Source organism: Martes martes, assembly GCF_963455335.1.
Source record: "Martes martes genome assembly, chromosome: 13".
NCBI classification, from domain to species: domain Eukaryota; kingdom Metazoa; phylum Chordata; class Mammalia; order Carnivora; family Mustelidae; genus Martes; species Martes martes.
Window position 1 is genome coordinate 66459543 of NC_137901.1, and position 21136 is coordinate 66480678.

The 21136-nt window shown below is 45.1% G+C and overlaps 2 protein-coding genes across 4 annotated transcripts in view; one reads left to right on the forward strand and one right to left on the reverse strand.

The window, feature by feature from the left end:
- LOC308354676 (immunoglobulin lambda-1 light chain-like) overlaps positions 1 to 21136 on the reverse strand; it is a gene marked incomplete at its 5' end in the record, with an annotated part of 1188495 nt that overhangs the window by 858074 nt on the left and 309285 nt on the right. The gene's annotated exons all lie outside the window — the stretch shown is intronic.
- Positions 12575 to 16896, forward strand: LOC308354625 (melanoma antigen preferentially expressed in tumors-like; the record flags this gene model as incomplete). Its single annotated transcript, XM_080822195.1, has 4 exons — positions 12575 to 12607; positions 13872 to 14191; positions 14606 to 15214; positions 16320 to 16896. 4 exons carry the CDS (start codon positions 12575 to 12577, stop codon positions 16894 to 16896), a joined length of 1539 nt encoding a protein of 512 aa, XP_080678321.1.

Here is a 21136-nt window from a genome sequence, read left to right on the forward strand (position 1 = left end):
GAAACTTCTCATATTCTTAAAAATTACTGAGAATCCCCCAAAGCTTTTTTCATGTGGAAAACATCTTTGAACATTTACTGGATTAACTAAAATTGAGAAATATTTTTAAAAGATTTATTAATTTAATTATGCATAACAATCTAAACCAAGCACATGTAAAGAAATATATACACATTGTTATGTACAAGCATAAAGCATATCTTGTATATATTGTGGACTTGGTTCCAGACCACTGCAATAAAGTGAATATCACTAAATCAATATCACAAATATCAATAAAGTCAGCCAAATGAATTTTTTGGTTTCCCCTGCATATAAATGTTACGTTTATACTGTAGTCTAATAAGTGTGCAATAGCATTATTAAAAGTCCATACCTTAATTAAAAATACTTCATTGCTAAAAAATGTTAACCATCATGTGAATTCTCAGTGAGTCACAATTACTAATCACAGTTCACCAGAACAAATATAATAATAGTGAAAAAGTTTTCAATATTGTGAGAATTACCAAAATGCAACACAGAGACACAAAATGAACACATGGAAATTGGAAAAATGGCACAGATAGACTTGCTTGATGCAGGATGGCCACAAACCTTCAGTTTGTAAAACAAAATCATACAAAGTGCAATAAAATGAGATAATACTACATTCAAAAATTAGGAAAAAATCATGAGGCATTGCATTGTTTTTACATTTCTGCAAATCTTTTTAATGTATCGCTTAATGCAAAACATTTGAGTGTGCACATCAACTTTTGCATTCAGTCTGTTGCAATGTGTCGCTTCAGTTGAAATGTCCAAAGAAAAACTGCCCTCACAGAAATATAAAGTTGGAGGCATACAGGAGTCCTTTGTATTAGAAAAATCCCAGGAAAAAAAGTGCTGGAAGGTGTTGAGACTTGGTTTCTGGACAGTGATCAGAGAACAGAGGGGAGGGGCTAGTATGAGGCAGAGCAGTGGTCAGTCACATGAATGTTCCCCTGGTTGAAGACCACAAACTAAAATGTATGACTGTAGGGACACTGAAAGCTTAAGACCAAAGTCTCCACATCTTCCTTAAGACGGGAGGAATCAGAGGGGGAGATCAACCATGAGACACTGTGTACTCCAAGCAACAAACTGAGGGTTTTAGAGGAGAGGGAGATGGGGAGGATGGGTTGGCCCAGGGATGGGTTTTAAGGAGAGTATGTATTGCATGCAGCACTGGGTGTTATACATAAACAGTGAATCTTGGAACACTACATCAAAAACTAATGATGTACTTTATGATAACTAACATAAAATAATGATAATAATAAAGACCACAGTCTCTTATTTCTTGTTCTTCCCTCAGCAAAACTTGCAGAGCTTTCTCATACTTTAAAAATAGACTTGACTTAAAAATGGATTGGAAGTCTCCTTGTTTGAGGACTGTGAAAGAGGCACCCTGTAGTGACTTTTGCATAATCTCTTCCTCTAGAATTTAGGAAGAACCTGTGATTTGCTTCTAATCAATACATATACCAAAGGTGATGGGATGCCTCTCCTTGATTAGGTTAGATTAAATGGAAAGGGACCCATTTAAATGGAATGGGTGGCCAGGTGTGACTCCCATAATTCATTATGTGATATTAGATTCCCTCTTGATGAGCTCTTGCCGTTTACAATATAGAGGGCATTATGCTAAGTGAAATAAGTCAGAGAAAGACAAACACTGTTTGATTTTGCATATATGTGGAATCTAGAAAGAAAATAAAAACAATACAAATGAAAAAAAAAACAACAATAAAACAAAGGAGAAACAGACCCATGAATACATAGACCAAACTGGTGGTTGCTGGGGGGCAGGGTTGGGGACGGGAGCAAATGAGTAAAGAAAGTAGGAGGTACAGGATTCGAATTATGGAATGAACAAGTCATGGGGATGAAAGGCACAGCATAGGGAATGTAGTAGGGTATTGTAAAAGTCTTATATGGTTACAGATGGCAGTTACACTTGTGGTGAGTATAGCATAATGTGTAGAGTTGTCAAATCAGTATGTTGTACACCTGAAACTAGTATAACATTATGTGTACTGTACTTCAATTTAAAAAAATTTTTTTGAAGACTGCCTCTTAGTAAAGTGGAAAAAGAGGTCCCCTTGCTCGTCAGGTAGAAGCAAACGGCAAACAGGATGCTGTGGGCCACCTCTAGGAAATCACAGTGCTGACAGCCAAAGTCCCTCAAAAGGCCAGAGCTTTAGCTATACACCAGCAAGGCAATGAATTCTGCCAACTAACTTGGAAGCAGATCCTCAGTTGAGCTGTTGGAGTAGAATGCAGCCACCATACTTTGATTGATGTCAGGTCGGGGAGACCCTGAGCAAAGGACCCAGCTAAGCTGATTCAGGGAAAGTAGAGCAGTAAATGGGTGTTGTTTCAAGCCACTAGATTTATGGTAATTTCTTATGCAGCAATAGAAAACTGGGTAATAATACCTGGACCATCTGTGTCACTTTGGTCCAACCCACATAGAGACAGGTAAGATGGAGACCTGTGTTGCTGGGTGCCAGAGTGCCTGAATCCACGTTGAGGTACAGAGAGATGTCTTCAGGTGACGTGGCCTCTGAACTGTTTCAGCCCAATGAGAAGCACTTGTTCTTCCCCCGGTGTTGCCACTGAAGAAGGTGACAGAGTCTGCATCCCAAGGCCACAGAGGAAGAAGGGAGCTTTTATTTTCATTTTTGCAAAGCTATGTGTCCCCTGGGAGACTTTCTCTTTCCCACATCATCATAAAGAGCAAAAGGAGTTGTATGGGTCCCTTTCCTGAAGCACCTATGCCTCTGGGATGATGAGCAGAAAGGAAAACAGAAGGCATAGCCTGGCTGTCTGGTTGGTGTGAAGCTCTGAAACACTGAGTATTTAATGCAGGTTTTAATCTTAGTTCCCAATGGGCTTGGAGCCCTGCAGATAAATGCTCTGGCTGTCCTCCGACAATCGGTGATAATTAGCCTCGCCCTCGGCCTGCAATCCAGAGATGGTCAAGGAGGCCGTGTTCCCAACCCTGGAGCCTGAGAATACAGCTGGAAGCCCTGAAGGCAGAGAGCTCACAACATCTATCTGGAGTGTGGGGGCTGCTCCAGACATCATTGGTGCCAGAAGACAGGGTTATAAGTTCCAGTGTGGCTGCTGTTTCCAATGCAAGAGATGCAATGATTTGTCTCAAAGTCCCAGACATGGAAGGGAGGCTGGGTCAGGGCAGACCAGGCTCAGGACCCAGAAAGGAAGGAGAAATGCAGAGAGGGTAGCCCAGGTGAACCTGGGGAAAGGGACAGGAGTGTCAGTCCACACATCCACGTGACCTCTTTCTTGGGGTCACCTGTGCTGTAAATGAGGAGGGGGAGGGAAGTGGAGCCAAGGCCATGGGGAAGACAACCCAGAGATCTGCCTCCTGAGACCCCAATACTTGGACAAGACACTCAAGACTCTCTTATCCCCTGTGCATATTTGAGATGCAAGAGGGGTCTCCATGCAAATTTGCTGAGTTCTGATGATTCTTAATTCTTCCTTTGCCCTTAGTCTTGACACTTAGCACCCAGGAGGGTGCAGACAGGAAAGGTGGAGGGAACACCTAGGTCCTCTTCTCCAAAAGTTACTTTAAGGCTGGATGTGTGGCACCTGGAGATGCAAAAGTACTGCCGTCAGTTGTCAGTGAGCACTTGGCCTTCTAGTGGGTTCCTCTCCCCACAAAACTAGTCTCTCCCCACTCTGGAGGAGGGTTCTCCTGCCCTGTACAAGCCCAGTTTCTGACAGAAACCCGAGTCTGGGGTCAAAAGATGCTGCCCACATTCTGAAGGTTCAAGCCCTTCTCTCTAAACTCATTCATAGCTACCCCAAAAGAATTTTCAAAAGTGATGATTCCCCCAAATCAGGACACATACGGCCTAGGGAATGCACACCAATCATCTGGAATTCTCAAGTCCTTCCCAATCAGCTTAATCTCGCAGCAGGTTGGGAGTCCAAGAGGCTATTTCAGGGATGTCTTATTAAATCAGGAGCTAATTGTGCACTGGGTATCAAGGGAACACAACCTAGAGAAGTCCCGCACTGGGGGCAAGGAGCCTCACACCACAATTTCACAGCACCAAATTCCTTCCTTGTTCATCCAAATCTGTCTTGGACCAGTGGCTTGTCCATTCTAGCCTCAGTGTCTTCATCTGAAGAAAACCAAGAAAGCATTAAAGTTCACAGCATCCTTGCATGAATCTGGTTACAAAACCAAAAAGCCAATGTTACCATTAATTGGTGCTCTACGACTTTTATCCCCAGCATAATTAGGTGGAGAGTTCAGGTTCTTTCCTTTTCAGGTTTACTTTAGGTGATCACAGAAGAAAATATTTTCCTCTGTCTCATTTACCATGGGTCAGCCTAGACCCAGGCCTTCTCAGCTCCAGACACATAGCAGAACAGCCTCCTTTAAACACATTCGCCTCCTTGTCTTCCCTCATGGAAAGTTATAAAAGCCTCCTTTATGATTATAATTCAGTACAGGTTGACCTTTTTTTTCGTGTTTCTAAAAAATGAAAATAATTCTAATTTCACACTGGTCAAGGAAAAAATTATGATAGAAGTTGTTCAAACAAATAAAGTGTTTTAAATAAATAAATAAATAAATAAAGTGTTTTAACATAACCCATGTTATGTAATAATAACATAATTACATAAATAAATAAATAAATAAAGTGTTTTAACATAACCCATGTTATTCTAATGACCATCTTCTGGACATCTTGGCCTGCTTACTACATATATCCCAGAAGGTAGAGCCCATTAACTTTCGTTCCCTCCCAGGAATACACTAAACACTTGTAAGGATTAGTCGAAGCAATGAATGAATGAATGGTACATTCATGTTTAATTTCATATGAATAGAATTGCATTATATAATCAATCATGTGACCTGCCTTTTGCTTTCAAATTTTACAGACATTTAGACATTTACAGACATTTACAGACAGTCTGAAGACAGCAATCAGATTATAAAAATAAGCATGGGCAATCTTCAAAGGGATCACCTTTTCGTGTCCCCCTCTGCTGTCATCATCACCCACCCCTCTGAGCCAGTCTCTATTCTCAAGTTGACCAAACACTTTATGATAAATTTGCACAGCCCTTCTCTATGCTCAGAACCCTATGTCCAGGATCCTCTTAAGCTCCCAAGGTTGCTTCCTGCTCAGGCCTCAGACAAGGATCCTGAGCAACAAGAAGGAGCCTGCCAGCCTTTGTAACTTTCCATATCAGCCCCTTTGTTTTCTTCGAAGAGTTAGTTACAACTTGCCACTTGAAAACAATAACTTCTTGTTTGGGGTTTTTATTTGTTTATTGTTTTAGTTTTTGCTCCAAACCTTATGAGTCAGAGACTGAGTATATCTGCTTGAGGCTTGCATCGGCACCACTCAAGGACAAATGTTTGTTGAATGAATCCAGAAGATCAGAGGGAAGGAGAAGCTGAGTGTCTCCAGATTCAAGCTGAAAAAATTGAGTTTTTAGTCAGCTCTGTTCTAGGTGAAGATCATAGGTCGACTGGGGTTCAAGGCAGTGGCCTCATCTGTATGTACCTATGTATTCATACATTAATTTGACTGTGTAGCTGACATAGCTCCCAGGCATGGGGATATCTGGGGGAATGGCAGGGTAGATTCAGGAAAACTACCCAGCCTTTACTGCCCTGTTGCTCTCAGCAACTACCACCTTCCTGTGGCCTGTGGTATCAGATTTAGGACCACTTGCATGACAAGGACACAGTGCCAGACTCAGTCCCCACCTCCCCCTCCAGAAAAACACAGTCTCAGAGTTTGAGGAGACAGAATATAGACCCTTAGGCCAGCTCGAAAGAGGCATGGGGCCGCCCCCTTGCACTTTTCTTTTTTTTTTTTAATTGAAATACAGTCGACCTCCGCATTGTTCTTAACCCCTCTCTCTTCTCTTCACCAGGAAAGGCTCCTCATCCATCTGGGACTTGCCATCTCTCCAGAAGCCTTACTTTTCTTCCTACAAACATACTGGCAGGAAGCAGGTGCCCAAACCTGACACACTTCTTGCAAACATTCTGGCTTCCAGATTCCCCAGTGCTGCCCCCTGGTGGCCGGGGACACAAAATCCCAAGGGTGAAGGCACACCTCTGAGAGAAGCCTAACACCAGGCCCCAGGAGGCGGGTGGCTTTCCATCTCTCCTCAACATCCTGGACCTGGTCCCTCCTCACGACGGCCCGCTCATATTTTCAGCCTTCGGTCTAGTCCTGACTTTGTCAAAAGGTATTTGTTGGTGAAAGAGGGGAAGCCCTGCCTGTTGAAAGCTGAAGTTATCTGAGGATTGGGGGAGGGGAGTAGAGCGATCGTAGGAATCTGGCTTCTGAAAAAACTCTGTAAAACCAAATCCAAGGAGGCAAGTGAAGCAAGCACGCTCTGGAAAGAGGACAATCTAATCAAATCCTGACAGGGGTCTCCTCTCCCCCAGAGGATACATAAATGGTAAAGTCCAGGTAGTACAGAGCATTAGACAGTTCAAGGACAAGGACATCTTTTTTAGACAAGGGAGGTGGGAGTTGGGCGAGGAGCCTCGTTCAGGGTCCAACACCCCACACCCCACACCGAGAAATAGGTCCATAAGCATAGGCCCTGGGGAGGGGTTAGAGTGTGGGGAGTTACAGATCCCCCCATCCCTACCTCATTCCCTTTACCCCCATCCCCCATTCCCCACCTCCCTTACCCCATCCCACCCTCCATACCCTCATCTAACCCCACCCTTATCCTCCCCATCCCCGACCCCCACTCTCATGCCCCACCAGTCTGGCACCTGGCACAGTCAGGTGGGCGTGGCCAAGAGGCACCACCCCTCCCCACCTCCGAGTCCCCGCCCAGCCTATGAAAACAAACCCCTCCTGGACTCCCCGGGCGACCCCGCTTGTGATCCTAGGATCTCGTGAGATTTCGCCCCAAGAAAAGAGAAACCAGGATTGGTCGGATAAGGCTGTTTCCGGCGGGCGAGGGTAGGGCGGCTTGCAGAGCCAGCGGCCTTCCTTTCCCTCCAGGCTCCGTGCAGGGGATACCACGTGGCGGGTGCACGGTCTAAAGAAAACGTAAGTTCAAACCTTGGATCCTCCTCTTTCTTGTGGAGTGACCTTGGACTAATCGCTGGTAAACTGCCCTCCCCCCAACTCCCACTTCTATTTTCCATCTGAAAACTGAGTTTTCACAACAGAGGTCGGAGTGAAAACCTAACAATGTGCTGCTTCTGGCTTAGGGCCCCCTCGGCTACCTGTTCCTTAGGACTGGCCGCGCGTATGAGTTGCGGACGTAACAATTCATCGAACTCGGGCATCTGCATTTGTTGTTTGCTCTCACAAGTTGGACGGGTGTGCAGTTGAAATGGGGTGGCTGCTCTAGGAATCTGGCCCCTAAGGAGGTGCCGGGGTATGGGGGGGCAGAGGGGACGGAACGTGGGCCGTGTCCTCGAGGGAGGGGTCGCTTTTGACAGAGCACAGGGTCTGTCAATCCAGTTGTTCTCTCGTTCAGCCCATGGGAAATTGTTGGTCAGATTTGGAGATTAGAGGAGATGCCCGCTGAACGGGCAGGGTCAGGTCTCTGGTTTTCCATTTCCTCAGCAATATTCGCAGAGATTTTCATAGGAGCCCATGGCTTGCTAACACACAGCCTCTTTGTTTCTGGAGCATTTTGGTTCTTGCTCTCAGACTTGGGTAGACGGAGGTGACTGAGAGGATAGGAGACCAGGGAAACCAAGTACTGGAGGACCGGAGGCCAGTCTGAGCTGGACCAGAGTGGACGGAAAACATCTTAAGGTAAGCTGGTCCCCGAACTGTCTCAGGTGTGTTAAGAAACCCTGTTGTTCCCTTTGTTCTTGTCATCCAGGAGCTGGATGGAATCTGCATCCTGAGGATGCTCAAAAGGGAAGATGCAGGAGTAACCTGTATACTTCCCAGTCATTTCCCCAGTGGAGCATTTGTCCTACTGCTTTTTTTTTTTAAGATTTTATTTATTTGAGAGAGAGAGAGAGAGCATGCACACAAGGGGGGAGGGGAGGGACAGAGGAAGAAGAAGAAGCAGATTTCCTATTGAGCAGGGAGTCCTATGAGGGATCAAACCCAGGACCCTGAGATCAAGACCTAATGCCAAAGGTAGATGCTTAACCGACTGAGCCACCCAGGTGCCCTGGTCCTGTTACTTTTTTATAAGAAGGAGCTAGCTCTAGTGTGTTAGGGACCCCATTCCCAAAGCCATAGTTATGTTTAGAACTTCTGCTTGGAGTGAAGGAGTAAGACTGGCTACAGATGCCAGACACTTAACTCCTGTTTGGTGTCAAGCAGGGGCAGAGTTTTGGTCACTTTCATGTGGGCTTGGACCCCTGAGGGTAAGAGGTCCCTTGAAAGAAAACTCCTTCTCTTTAAAAGAGAACAATAATAGTGCCCAGTTAGTCCTCCAGCTAAAGCCCAAAGCAGTCAGGGAGGCCATATGGCCTGACATGGAGGTGGAGAATGGATGGAGGCCTGGGACAACCTTGTGCATTGGGAATGTCATGCAGCACATGAGTGTTCATGATACCTGTTTTGGTATCTAGTATAAACTCCAGAATTACTGCTGCCTCCAGAGCAGGAAATGATGACCTTCTGTCCCATAGCCACAGAACCTGAGAGTGTCTATGTCAGAACAGACTGGACCCTGGACCTTAAGAGGAAGAGGACAAAGAGGATAGGTCAACGTGAAAGCCATGACTTCAGAGGAGTTTGGGGCAAAGGGAGGAAAGGGTCAACTCTGGGCTGCCTGAAGGTCCCCTCCTTAGTGTCCCTCACCTGTGCAGAGAGCAAAGAGGATGATCAGAGCATGACCAGGCCATGGTAGAGATGCCCCAGAGCTCTGCCTCCTGTGGCCCCTCTGCTTCTCTGGGCTCCCTTCTTATCCATTGTCCCACATGTGGGGGAGGCCCGCATGTGCATCTGTGCTCCTCACATCCTGTGAGTGACACTCCAGCTGCAAATGTTCTTACTTGATACAGCCAGGGATATGCAGGGTAGGGTGATGTGTCCTCCCAGAAATTGTCCTGAGCCTGCTTCACTGGGGAGACACATCTGGTAAGCTGAGGTGCCTCAAGACCTCAGGCCTTTCTGATTTCTTCCTGGGAATATTGCACCCCTCCCCAACCCATCCTTCTGGATGCCTGGCAGGGCCCATGGCCCTCAGCAGAATAAAGATTTGCTGACCCCCTGGACTGTGGTGAGATATGTTCTCTGAACTTGTCCATTGCTGACACACATAGAGGGTGGAATGTTCCCATTTTCAGCTGGTTTCTCTAGGCACATTCCCATTAGGCTGGCATAAGTGACAGCCGTAAAAAGCCCTGGACCAGCAGCCAGGGGCCTCATTCCTGTGTCCCACTCCCATGGCCTTCTGTGTGACATGGGTGCAAGTATATCACCCTCTTGAGCCTCAGCTGCTGTATATGGAAAGGAAGAATCAGTCTTAGCTCCCTGTTAGTGACATTTCATGTTTTGAGAAACCAGAGGCTAGAGAAGTGAACTGCTTTGATAACTTCAACTCTTTTTATTCATCATTGTGATTCTAAATCCAGCTTCAAAGTCACATTCTCTAGTTCCCAGAGAAGTGTGAAGGGAGAGTATGGCTGTGACAAAAGGATGAAGATGTCTCAGAGGAAGTGATTCTGGTAGAAGTCTTCACACTAAAGGAACTCTCTCAAAAATATGTCATGACATTGAAAACATGAAGGAATAAATATTAGAAGTCTATCCAAACTTAGAAAGCAGCATGACAGTTCTCCAGGGCATAGGAAATGTGCTCACTCTGTACCAGAAGTTTTATGAGAAGAACCATAAGCAATGTTAAAACTACTCTTGATGCATTTTTTTGCAGAGAAGTGGTTTAATTTCCAGTGTTTAAAACCAACATACTAAGTTAATAGTAGTTTTGTTATTTTATTAGTTTCTCAACATATTTATAATGAATAGAAAGAGAATTCTTAATGGTTGGCAAAAAACAGTTTTTGAATGGCCACGGAAAAACCATAACTTTGTGGATTCTTTTTTTTTTTTTCAAGATTTTATTTATTTGACAGAGAGAGATCACAAGTAAGTAGAGAGAAAGAACTTTGTGGATTCTTAAGATGGCTTTACATAGTTTCATCATGCACTGTCATTTTTATGGCCCTGCACTACCATGCAAAGCAGTCAACCCTGATTGATTTGTTTTTCAGCTTGCTGCTTTTTCATTTGTTTGCTCAATAGAATGCATGGTCTATGGCATTTGGTAGAACTGGGAAAAATTCCTTGATTTCGGTTGATACAATGGGAAGGTATTCCCAGCATCGTGGCCACACCCCAGGCTCCAAGAGAGGTGGGCTGACATTCCAGGGACACAGAGTGCTGCCCAGGTGGCACAGGGCAGAAGCACAGAAACATTCTAAAGGCCCCAGTAAGGTAGATGATGCTCTGGGATCCCAGTTGGAATTCTGTGAATGGAAAAGGTGGTTTCAGGACACCCACTCTAATAAGCTCAGGAGATGCTCTGGCCTACGTAGCAAATGAAGACCATGAGAAAAGGTGACCAGGATGCAATAGAAACATTTTTAAAATTCATGCCTTGGCTGTGGGAGTTGTCCTGAGCCAGTTCTGATCCTGTGCAGGAAGGACAGCCCTTCAATATAGATGTGTTCCCGGTGCTCCTGCTTCCGACCCCCAGCGTGTCCCCTGATCCAAAGGCTCTGCATGGAGGTGGATGGAGGAGTAGGACTTACCTCACAAGGGAAGGGTGTTTGGCTCATACTAAACATTTTTATATCTCAAGACAGTGGTCACTTCTGCCTCCTTGGATCTCCTAGACCCTGGGTTCCCATAGACCGTTCCCAAGCTTGGACTTAGGCAGTTGTCCTGTTTTGCTGAGGTCCAGTTGAAGTCTGTCAGTCAGGTGTCTCTAACAATGAGATTGTCCATCCACTTGGTGAGGCAGATCCTCACCAGGACAAACCCCTTGCCTGAAGGTGTCTATCAGTTACTCCCTGCAGGGAGTGGGGTCCCGATTCACTGGGCTAAAAATAAAATTAACAGTGAACTTTAAATTTCCTGCAAAGGTTGAGAAGTTTGGATGAAAAGTTCCAGAGCACCGTTTCTGTGCTCAGTTACTGCTTAGTCATCAGAGACATTTACAGTTATCTTTGTTACTAATCTCAGTCTCTTGCAGCTGATTGATAACGGTGATTGTCTGGGGGCTAAAATGCCCATAGAGCACATTCTAGTTTAACCTTATTTGACACAAAGCCTGCTGATACGGGTGGCAGAAATTTGGAGAAAGCAGTCTCCATGATGATACTAAGTGGACAGCATCCTTCAGAGAATCCCAATCTCCTCACCAGTGGTATAGAAGAATTGTTTGGGCATCATAATGCAAGGGTTAAAGAATAGCCTGGAGAATTCTTTGTGTGGAGAGGTACTCTGTGTTCTAAAATGTCAGAACCACCAATGTGATCCAGCCCAGCATGGGAATCATCCCTAAATTTGGCAGATCCTTAAATGTCAAATATAGCTTCAAATTCTGTGAGGAATAAGTGTTGGTATTTGGGTACCGAGCTTAATACAGAGAGAGGGAAAAGTTTTATTCCTGTTCCTAGTGGCACTGTCTCAGAAGAATGGGAATAATTAAAAAGCTGGATAGGGACATCCAGCTGGATAGGGATGGGACCAGAAGGGACTTTTCAAAGCTGTATTTATATTAGTTGCTTCCCAGGAATGAGGAAATGGCAGTTGTCAATATATACTTCAGAAGGGACCTTTGGAGATCACATTTGGGGCCAAGGCCCCTGGGGAATGCCTAGACTTGCTCTGCCTTTGAAGGTTCAGGATGTGGAAGAGGACACTTGAGCCTAAAGAGGAAGTTCTCTGGTGGCAGCTTCTTGATGACAAGGAGACATGCATTTAGCTCATGCTTGTTTCTCTCCCTGCCTCTAAGAGCCCAAAGAGCTCATGGCTCTAACCCCTCAGTGGCTGTTAGAATTTGACTAGTCGAGTCCTGGGCTTGGTTGCCAGTAGGGTTCTGACTTCTCTGTAGCCCAGATTCCTATGTTGAATCTTCTCCATCCATTTTGCAGAGCTGATCTCAGCCTTCTAGGAGGAAATCCCTCTTACCTCCTGGGAAGAATAGTGGATATCCTCCCTGCTCTTGGGTTTAAAGTAGCCATAAAAGTCTGAGATCCTCAAACAAAATAAAATGTATTTTTCCTAGTCTTGAGTATTTCCCATGGTCCCATTACAAACAGCCTTGCCCCCTCCCTTTTCCTGGCCAACTCCTCGTTGTAATTTTGACCTGACTTCCTTCAGGGAAGACCTGACCCTCAAAATCTGGAAGACCAGCCATCCTTCAATTGTACATCTGTTCTTCTATGAATGCATACATGTTTTGCAGTTTTAGGTAACATAAAGTGTAAGTGACTACTTGATATTTTGGAATTTTATTTTATTTTATTTCTTTTTCTTTTGGGTTAACACCACTGTCTGCATAAAGCTGTCTTAACTTGAACATTTGAGTTATACTGATGTGGCCAAAACTCCCCCAAGTATACCTCCAGGTTGGTTTTCTTTTCTTTTTCTATCATGAATGGGGCATATTATTCAGTCAGTTGTATGGAGAAGGTAAAAAACCCAATCTGGATTAACTAGATGGAGATCCAGTGATAATAATATCGTGCTTTCAGTTAAAAATTTGAGCTAGGATCTGAAAAAGGGAGGTGTAGCCAGAAAGGATAATATAGCTACTGAGAAGCCAGAGGTAAGACCTTGAAATCTGAGCAGATTCCTCCCTGCACCATATACATTTCTGGTGAGGCAGGAGCCCTACGCTTGGGACGCCACCATCGTACTGCCCTCAGCCACATAGTATGAATGAGCAGGCTTTGCTTTTGCCTCAAAATGCAGTTTTTCCTTAATCTCAGACATTTTGATTTCTGCTTTGATGTATGCCATTTTATAGACATTTATGGTATTTCTTAACCAGATAGATTTTTTGGGAAATGAAAGACCTCTGATTAGTTGGGATTTTTTATGACATTTTAAGTATTTAGTTTGTGTTCAGTAATTATAGTTCATATAGTTTATTGTTGTGTGGTTTTACAAGTTAAGCTTTTTTGGAAAAATAAGAAACTAAAAGCTTAAATATATTCCACAGGAGAAAAAATATTTTATGGAATAATTTTAAAAGTGGAGGCTTTGTTCTGAATGTGAGCTCTGTATTCTCATAGTAATTCTCATATTTGTAGGAGAGACATGTAATAAAATTGTCTTGAAATAGTGTATATTTTTTTCATCCCCAACTTCCACATGCTGTAGTGTACTGTTATGCTACTTTTACAGTTGAAAAATTTTTAAATGATGTAATGGTACTCCTTGTCCAGATGTTCCTTAATCTTTCAAGTCTGGGTTATTTGTTAGAGCTGAGAAGGGCCTTATTTTGGGCCATGTGATAGTCCCTTATTTCTGTATATGTTCAATACTTGGGATAATCAGCAACTTTTCCCTAAAAGGCATGGGGTCAGTTTTCAGGTTTCTCAGAACTAACTCTACAGTGGGACTAGAATTAAATGTGGAGGTAGCTGGATATGGTATGGGACCTGTGGTGATCTTGCTCCCCCATCGGGGCCTGGAAAGATGAACATCTAGAGCCAGCAGGGGCAAAGCTGTGGCTTTGTGGCCACCTAGCTGAGAATGGAATTGGGGTAAATGGAGGACTCCCAACTATTGCCAGAGAGTGACTTTGTCCTGGAGTTGGTTTCTCTCAAGGATGGAGGGATAATGGGGTTGCTAGCACTCAGCCTTGTTCCCTGAATATTTCGCCAGGATTCTTTTCGGAGCAGATTCATCAGGATGAGCATGCCAGCCCCACCCAGACTTCTGGACCTAGCGGGTCAGAGCCTGCTGAGGGACCAGGCCTCAGCCATTGCTGCTCTGGAAGTGCTGCCTATGGAGCTCTTCCCACCACTGTTCACGGCGGCCTTTGCTGGGAGGTACAGTGAGATCCTGAAGGTGATGGTGCAGGCCTGGCCCTTCGCCTGCCTCCCTCTGGGGGCCTTGATGAAGGACCAGCAGCCCCACCAGGAGACCTTTCAAGCTGCACTCGATGGACTTGATGTCCTGCTTGCCCAGGAGGTTCGCCCCAGGTGAGGGTGATCCCATAGCCTGGGAGGGCCCTGAGGGGCCCAAGCAAGATAGAGGTGGGTTCATGGGAAAGTGCAAAGCCACAGGGTGGGCCAGAGGCTTCTGTGAGGAAGCTCAGAGAAGCCTTGGGGCCATCTTTGGGGTCACTCTAGGAACAGGCTATGGATATGAAAGGCTGATTGAGGTGCAGAGGTGACCAAAGAAACAAGTTGTCCATCTTCTCCTGGTGGCACTTAGAGGTACTGCAAGTGGGGACCAAGAAGGAAGGATCCCAGTAGCCCAAGGAGCCACTGACATCCAAGGGTGTGGAATAAAAGTGCAGGTCAGGCATCTGGGCCTTGCCTTGATTCTGAGACTCAAGTCTTAATCCCCATTGATTTGAAAACATCTTAGTCTGTCTCCCATCTTCCCTGCAGGAGGTGGAAACTGCAGGTGCTAGATTTACGGAAGAATGCTCATCAGGACTTCTGGATCGTGTGGTCTGGGACGAGGGCCAGTATGTACTCTCTGTTGGAGCCAGAGGTGGCCCAGCCCATGAAGAAGAAGCGAAAAGTAGATGGTTGCAAGCCAGGGCCCAAGCCACCCTTGGCTCCTGTGGAGGTGCTGATAGACCTTTGCCTCAAGGAAGGTACCCCTGATGAGTCTCTCGCCTACCTCATCCAGAAAGTCCAGCAGAGGAAGGGTCTGCTGCACCTGTGCTGTAAGAAGCTGAAGATTTTCGCAATGCCCATACAGAACATCAAGAAGATCCTGGAAATTGTACAGCTGGACTCGATCCAGGATTTGGAAGTGAATTGCACCTGGAAACTGTCCACACTGGGGAAGTTTGCTCCTCATCTGGGTCAGATGGGCAATTTGCGCAGGCTCCTCCTCTCGCACATCCACATGTCTTCCCACACCACCCTGGCGAAGGAGGAGCACTGCGTCAGCCAGTTCACTGCTCAGTTCCTCAGGCTGCACCACCTTGAGGAGCTCTATTTGGACTCTATCTCCTTCCTGGAAGACCGTCTGGATCAGGTGCTCAGGTGAGGGATGGTGAAGTTTCTTGGCAGTTCAGCATAAGCCCTTCTTTATTTCAGTAAATGATAACGGGCATCTGGTGTCGACAGTGCCAGATGCAGTGTGAGTCTCTAGAAGGTCCACACACTGTCCCTGCTCTGTCTCCATGCATGTTGTCAGATAACCTCCCAGATGGAGGTGGGAGGTATGAGCTAGGATAGATACTATCCGAAGGGGCTGCTAGTTAGGAATCTGTATAAGGGGGGCTTTGTGGCAGGTGAGGGTGTCTTTGGGAATTCTTTCTGAGAAAATGATGTCTACATTATGATGATCAAAAATAACAAACTTGAGAGTGTTGGTGAAGGGAAGGCATATCTGATGTAAAGTTTCAGATCATAAGTTCTGCACTTGGCAGCTTTGTCAACCTGAGTCTCTTCCTCCAAACCTGCCTCCAATTCCCTCTCTGTAAAGGGTTGCTCTGGGTTCCACATAGGGCAATAGAGTGGGAATGCCTGATTCTGGGTGGGGGGGTGGGGCGGTGAGGGGAAGGGAGCTGGAGTGAAGACTTGTGGAAGGTGATAGCTGGTATGTGGATGATACAGTGATCTATGTTAGGCCCTGCAGGCGGCATGTTGCCAGGCCTTGCCCAGTTTAGCTCTTTGTGCACATCTCCCATTAACCTCATCGGAAACAGGTACCAATGACTGGGGTCATAGAAGCAGCCAGAAGGAAGCCCGAGTTGAAAGCGTTTCTAGTCCTGTTTCCCAGTACCAATTCCTTTCCTTATCAGAGACCTGGGGCCAGGCTCCCCTCCAAGTGTTGGATTAATTGATACTCACAGCACCTCTGAGGGACATGCTATGCTGCATTTGACAGCACAGGGGGCACTTGAGATTTCCTTCACTTGACCAAATCACCCAGAAAATGAGTAATGGAGAAAGGACTCCCCTGAAACTTGGATGGACTTGAGTGCTTTTTTCCCCAGGTGGTGTCCTGGGGCTTGACCATCATCTGTTAAAGTCCTGGATCTGGGTGGAATGGGCCTATCTTTCCTTGAGGCCTGAGTCATCCCCATGTCCCTCTGCCTACCACCTCCACGCCCCCAGAACTAACTGCTCTGTCTCTCCCCAGCTGCCTGAAGACCCCCCTAGAGACCCTGTCAATAACTAATTGCCTGCTTTCGGAATCTGACTTGACACATCTGTCCCAGCACCTGAACGTCAGTCAGCTTAAGGACCTGGGTCTCAGTGGGGTCAACCTGACCAATATGAGTCCTGCACCTCTCCAAGTTCTGATAGAGAGAGCCTCTGCCACCCTCCAGGACCTGGACTTAGATGAGTGTGGGATCATGGACTCCCAGTTCACTGTCATCCTGCCTGCCCTGGGCCGCTGCTCCCAGCTCACAACCTTCAGCTTCTGTGGAAACCCAATCTCCATGGCCGTCCTAGAGAACCTGCTGCACCACACCATCGGGCTGAGCAAGCTGAGTCATGTGCTGTATCCAGCCCCCTTGGAGAGTTACGAGGATGTCCGTGGCACCCTCCACCTGGGCAGACTTGCCCAGCTGCATGCTAGGCTGAAGCAAATGCTGCAGGAATTGGGACGGCCAGGCATGGTCTGGTTTAGTGCCAACCCTTGTCCTCACTGTGGTGACAGGACCTTCTATGACCCAGAGCCCATTCTGTGCCCCTGTTATATGCCTGCCTAGCTGGATATACACATATCATAGGCTTTATTCTGGGCACAGAATCCCAGGTGTAAGTGTATCTTAAAGGAGCACGGAAGCCACAGTTTGAGAAAATCTGCCCCATGTGAGCAGGAAAAGGAAAGGTGATTCAGGGAGGGGGTTGGGATGTTGACTTGGGAGTTAATAGGATCTTTGGAGAGATGCATCTTCTAGCATTAGAAATATGAATCTGAATTTCTAGAGGAAGATTCGGGTTTGGGCGGTAGATGTGGGAGTTACCCCTGCCTGCATGGTTGTAAAGACATAGTCAAAAATAAAGAGAACCTCAGTGTCAACCATCTGGTGTCCTCTGTGCTCCATGAAGCATATTCTCCAATTTAAACCTTAGGAAACTGCAGTTCCTGATTAAACAAGAAGGCATAGCATCCATGATGCTCAGACACTAAGCTGGGTGAAGTTCGGCCCCAGGAGTTCACAGCACCATTTATCATTCCTCCATTTGGCTCCTATCTCTGGTGAACTTGTTACCTCCTCATTTAATTTCTATGGCTGTTTATGCGGTCAACACATAGTTGTTGTGCATTCTCAGGGCCTGGAACATACTAGGAGATCAATAGCACCACTGCAGGAAAAATGCTTTGGAGGGGTCCTCGTTAACTCTGCTAAGACTCTGGACTTGAGCACTCCTCCCCAGTCAATCCAAAGTCTCCATCCCTGGCATTTGGCTGTGCCAAGGTAGGGCTTTACTGTGTACAAGTCAGGTCCCCAGTACCGGAGGGGATGTACACCCAGCAGATGAGCTGGATCCTCTGGGCCTTACCAGCCCATCCTGTCTTCCCACCAGGTCTAGTCCTCTTTTAAATTCAATTAGTTGTGGTCAATAAAAATACCTAAATTTCTTTTAGTGGAATGGTAAGATCATGTAGATACATGACATTGGTTTAATATTTGTTTCTCAAATTAAAAATATGACCTCTTTTTGCAGGGGCTAGGTCACATCAATGTGAGTTTGACTTTCCAGAAAATCCACCTTCCTCCTATCAAAGGTAGTAAGCCAACTCTGAGCAAGGAAGATGTGGTAGATTTGGGTCCTAAGAATGAATAATCAAACCCTTACTATGTCCTGGGGAACACTTGGTTGGAAGCAGGTAAATGTCAGACTTGGGAATTGGGGTGTGGAGGGGCCACCCTGTGAGACCAATCATCCAAATGAAGAGATGATGTCACATTGTGGGGTCAGACCCCATGGTCCATGGGAAGTTGGCTGTCCAGTGAACAAGAGAGCTCCCTGTCCCTATACCCCTGCATCCTGGCCCTAGGCTGCCTCGCCTCCCTCACTGCATGGCCTCCCAGAGATATACCTGGAGAGAAGACCACACAACAAGGCCCAGGGCAGGGCTCCATCTGCACATTTCCTTGAGCTTAAGCAAGTCAGCCCTGCTTACTCTTCCACTGCTGCTCATTCAGTGCTAGTCATGTGTGCGCAGGGGCGACTGCACGCCTGTATCTGTGCTTGGGTCACTGTACTTGCTGGGTATCAACACCTTCCTCTTTTGCCACACACAACTGGCTCTCCAATCTCTTCCTATAGCAGTTACCTTCTTCTGCCTTCCAGCTTCCTATCATACACTCAAAGAACCAGAAATGGGCTCTTCAGTTTGGGAAACACATTTTGCCATTTCTGCAGAAAACAATCTGTGTAATTGATGGAATGTACCAAAAAGGGAGTTCAAGAAAATAACTCATTTTTTCCTGACATGCACCTTGCCCTAGCATCCCTCACATAGACCCAAGTTACAGGGACTAATTTCCAGAATGGGAAACCAGCAGTTCTAGGATTTGAGGAGAAGTTTACAAAAAGGACAGATTCTCTGGGAGGAAGAGAAAAAAATAAAAAACAAAAAAACAAAAACAAAAACAAAACAAAAAAAGCAAAGCATCACGTGATCTCGGCATTGGGCTCCTGGGTCACAAAATAGAGACAATACTCTGTAATGACATGGTGAGATTTACCTATGGACTAATATGAAAATCACGTATTGGTGTGCCCTGGTTATTAATGGCCCCATGCAGGAGAGTGATGATGATAGAATTATGGAAGAACAGAAGTCAACACTGCATCTTGCTTTTTTTTTTTAAAAGATTTTATTTATTTGACAGAAATCACAAGTAGGCAGAGGGGGGGGGGAAGCGGGCTCCCTGCTGAGCAGAAAGCCCAATGCTAGGCTAGATCCCAAGACCCTGAGATCATGACCTGAGCTGAAGTCAGAGGCTTAACCCACTGAGTCACCCAGGCGCCCCTGCATCTTGCTTTTTAAAGCAGGCTGTCCTACAGTCAGGACTCTATCTGGCCTGGAGACCTCATCTGAGGGAGAAATCTGGCAAGATGCTTTACTCAGAATTTAGACTTTGCCATCAAAATATTCCAAGAGACATGGTATCAAGGCAATGAGGTTTTTAAAAGCTGGGATTGGTTGGGGAGAGTCCTCTTCAGTAAGGAAGGCCATATAAAGGGCCTAGGGAGGTAGTGACTGCTGGTAGTAGGGGGTCCATATAGATGAAGGCCGTGTTGGGGAAGATAGGAGTCTCCAGGTCATTAGAAAGTGCGGCTTTCTAATTGCGGACTTGACCCAAAATACAGATCAGTAGTAGTTTTTTTTTTTTTTCTTTTTTAAGATTAAGCTCCGCCCAGTGTAGAGCCCAACACAAGACTTGAAGTCAAGACTCTGGGATCAAGACCTGAGCTGAGATCAAGAGTCCGACTCTCAGCCAACAGAGCCATCCAGGAGTCCCCTGGATCAGTACTACAAACCCAGGTTACTGCTACTACTACTGTTAAGGGCAGGGGTGCTGCTGTACAACCAGAAAGAGAGAGAGATAGCCCAGACTCTGCCACTGACATGAAATCATTGTAAGAAGCATATTTTTAGCACCTATCCAATCTTGTATCTTCCTGGTGATCCTGGGCCGCAAAACTTAAAAAGACAAATCAGCAGAGCAACGGAGGCCCCTCAGCCTGAGCTGAGTTCTGGCTGAGATTCATTTGCTGCTCTGGAGAGAGAACTTCAGCATTGAGAGGAGACAGACCTGGGCTGTTGGTCCAGACACTTTAGAGTTGTCTAGATTAATTTAGAAAGAGTGGAAGGACCAGGGAGAGGTGACCCAGCATTTAGACAAGCATAATTTAATATCATATGATGAGACAGGACCTCAGAGGGCTGGAGCACAAAGCCACTATCCACAGGACTACCATGGACCTAAGACCACCCACTCCTGATTTCCCCACATGTCTCAGGTGAAAATTGACCATGGGGAGGATCCAGTGGAACATAATTTAGTATTTAAACTAAGTTTGTTGGTCTAATTAAGATAGACATGTCTTTAAAGCTATCAGCAGTAAACATAAAACTTTTATTCTATGAAGGTTTACTAAAAGTCAAATAACCTTGTGTTATTTCTGTTACAATTTTTTACCAAAAAATGACTACACTGATTGTTAATTCTCTCAAAGTTTTCTTGGATAATTGTTAAAATAGTTTCTAAGTCTTTGGTAAGCTAAAACTTTAAAGTTTTGCTTGGATGAAATTAAATTCATTGGACATCTAGGTCTTTTCCAAATAGGATAAAGTGCTAAGTCGTTAATGACTGGACATAGGTTTGTGCTTTTGACTTTTTACTACAAAGAAACGAAGGATATTTAAATCTGTTGATAAATGTGTTTTATGCCTAACTGAATTCACAACTTTGCCATCTAAAAAATTCCAATGTAACAGTTCATAATTGGTTACTCCTTGGTCTTCACTGGATATTAAAGTTTATAAAAAATAAAAATTCTACTAACTATAACTAAGACTATAAAAATAAGGAAGACAACTCTGTATATAAAAAATAGGAGATATAATGCTATACCAAAATATACAGTATATATAATATGTATGTATCTATATCCAGTCTATATCTATATGGATAAATATAGATATCTACATACATATATAGGTATCTATATAACAATATAAAGGATATATATATATATCTAAAGGATATATTTATATCAGAATATAAAGGAGATATTCATAAAAGAAAATGAGGCTGTATGAAAAGTTTTCGGAAATAAAAGGATAAGGGATGGAAATGCATTTTAAACAGTAAAAAAAGGTAATTTTATTCTAAATGAGATGGTTATTTAAAAAGAAATAACTTGGGACAAATCTAAATGCAAAGAAAAGTTGTAGAAAATTTGTAAAGGGAACTCTTTAAAAAC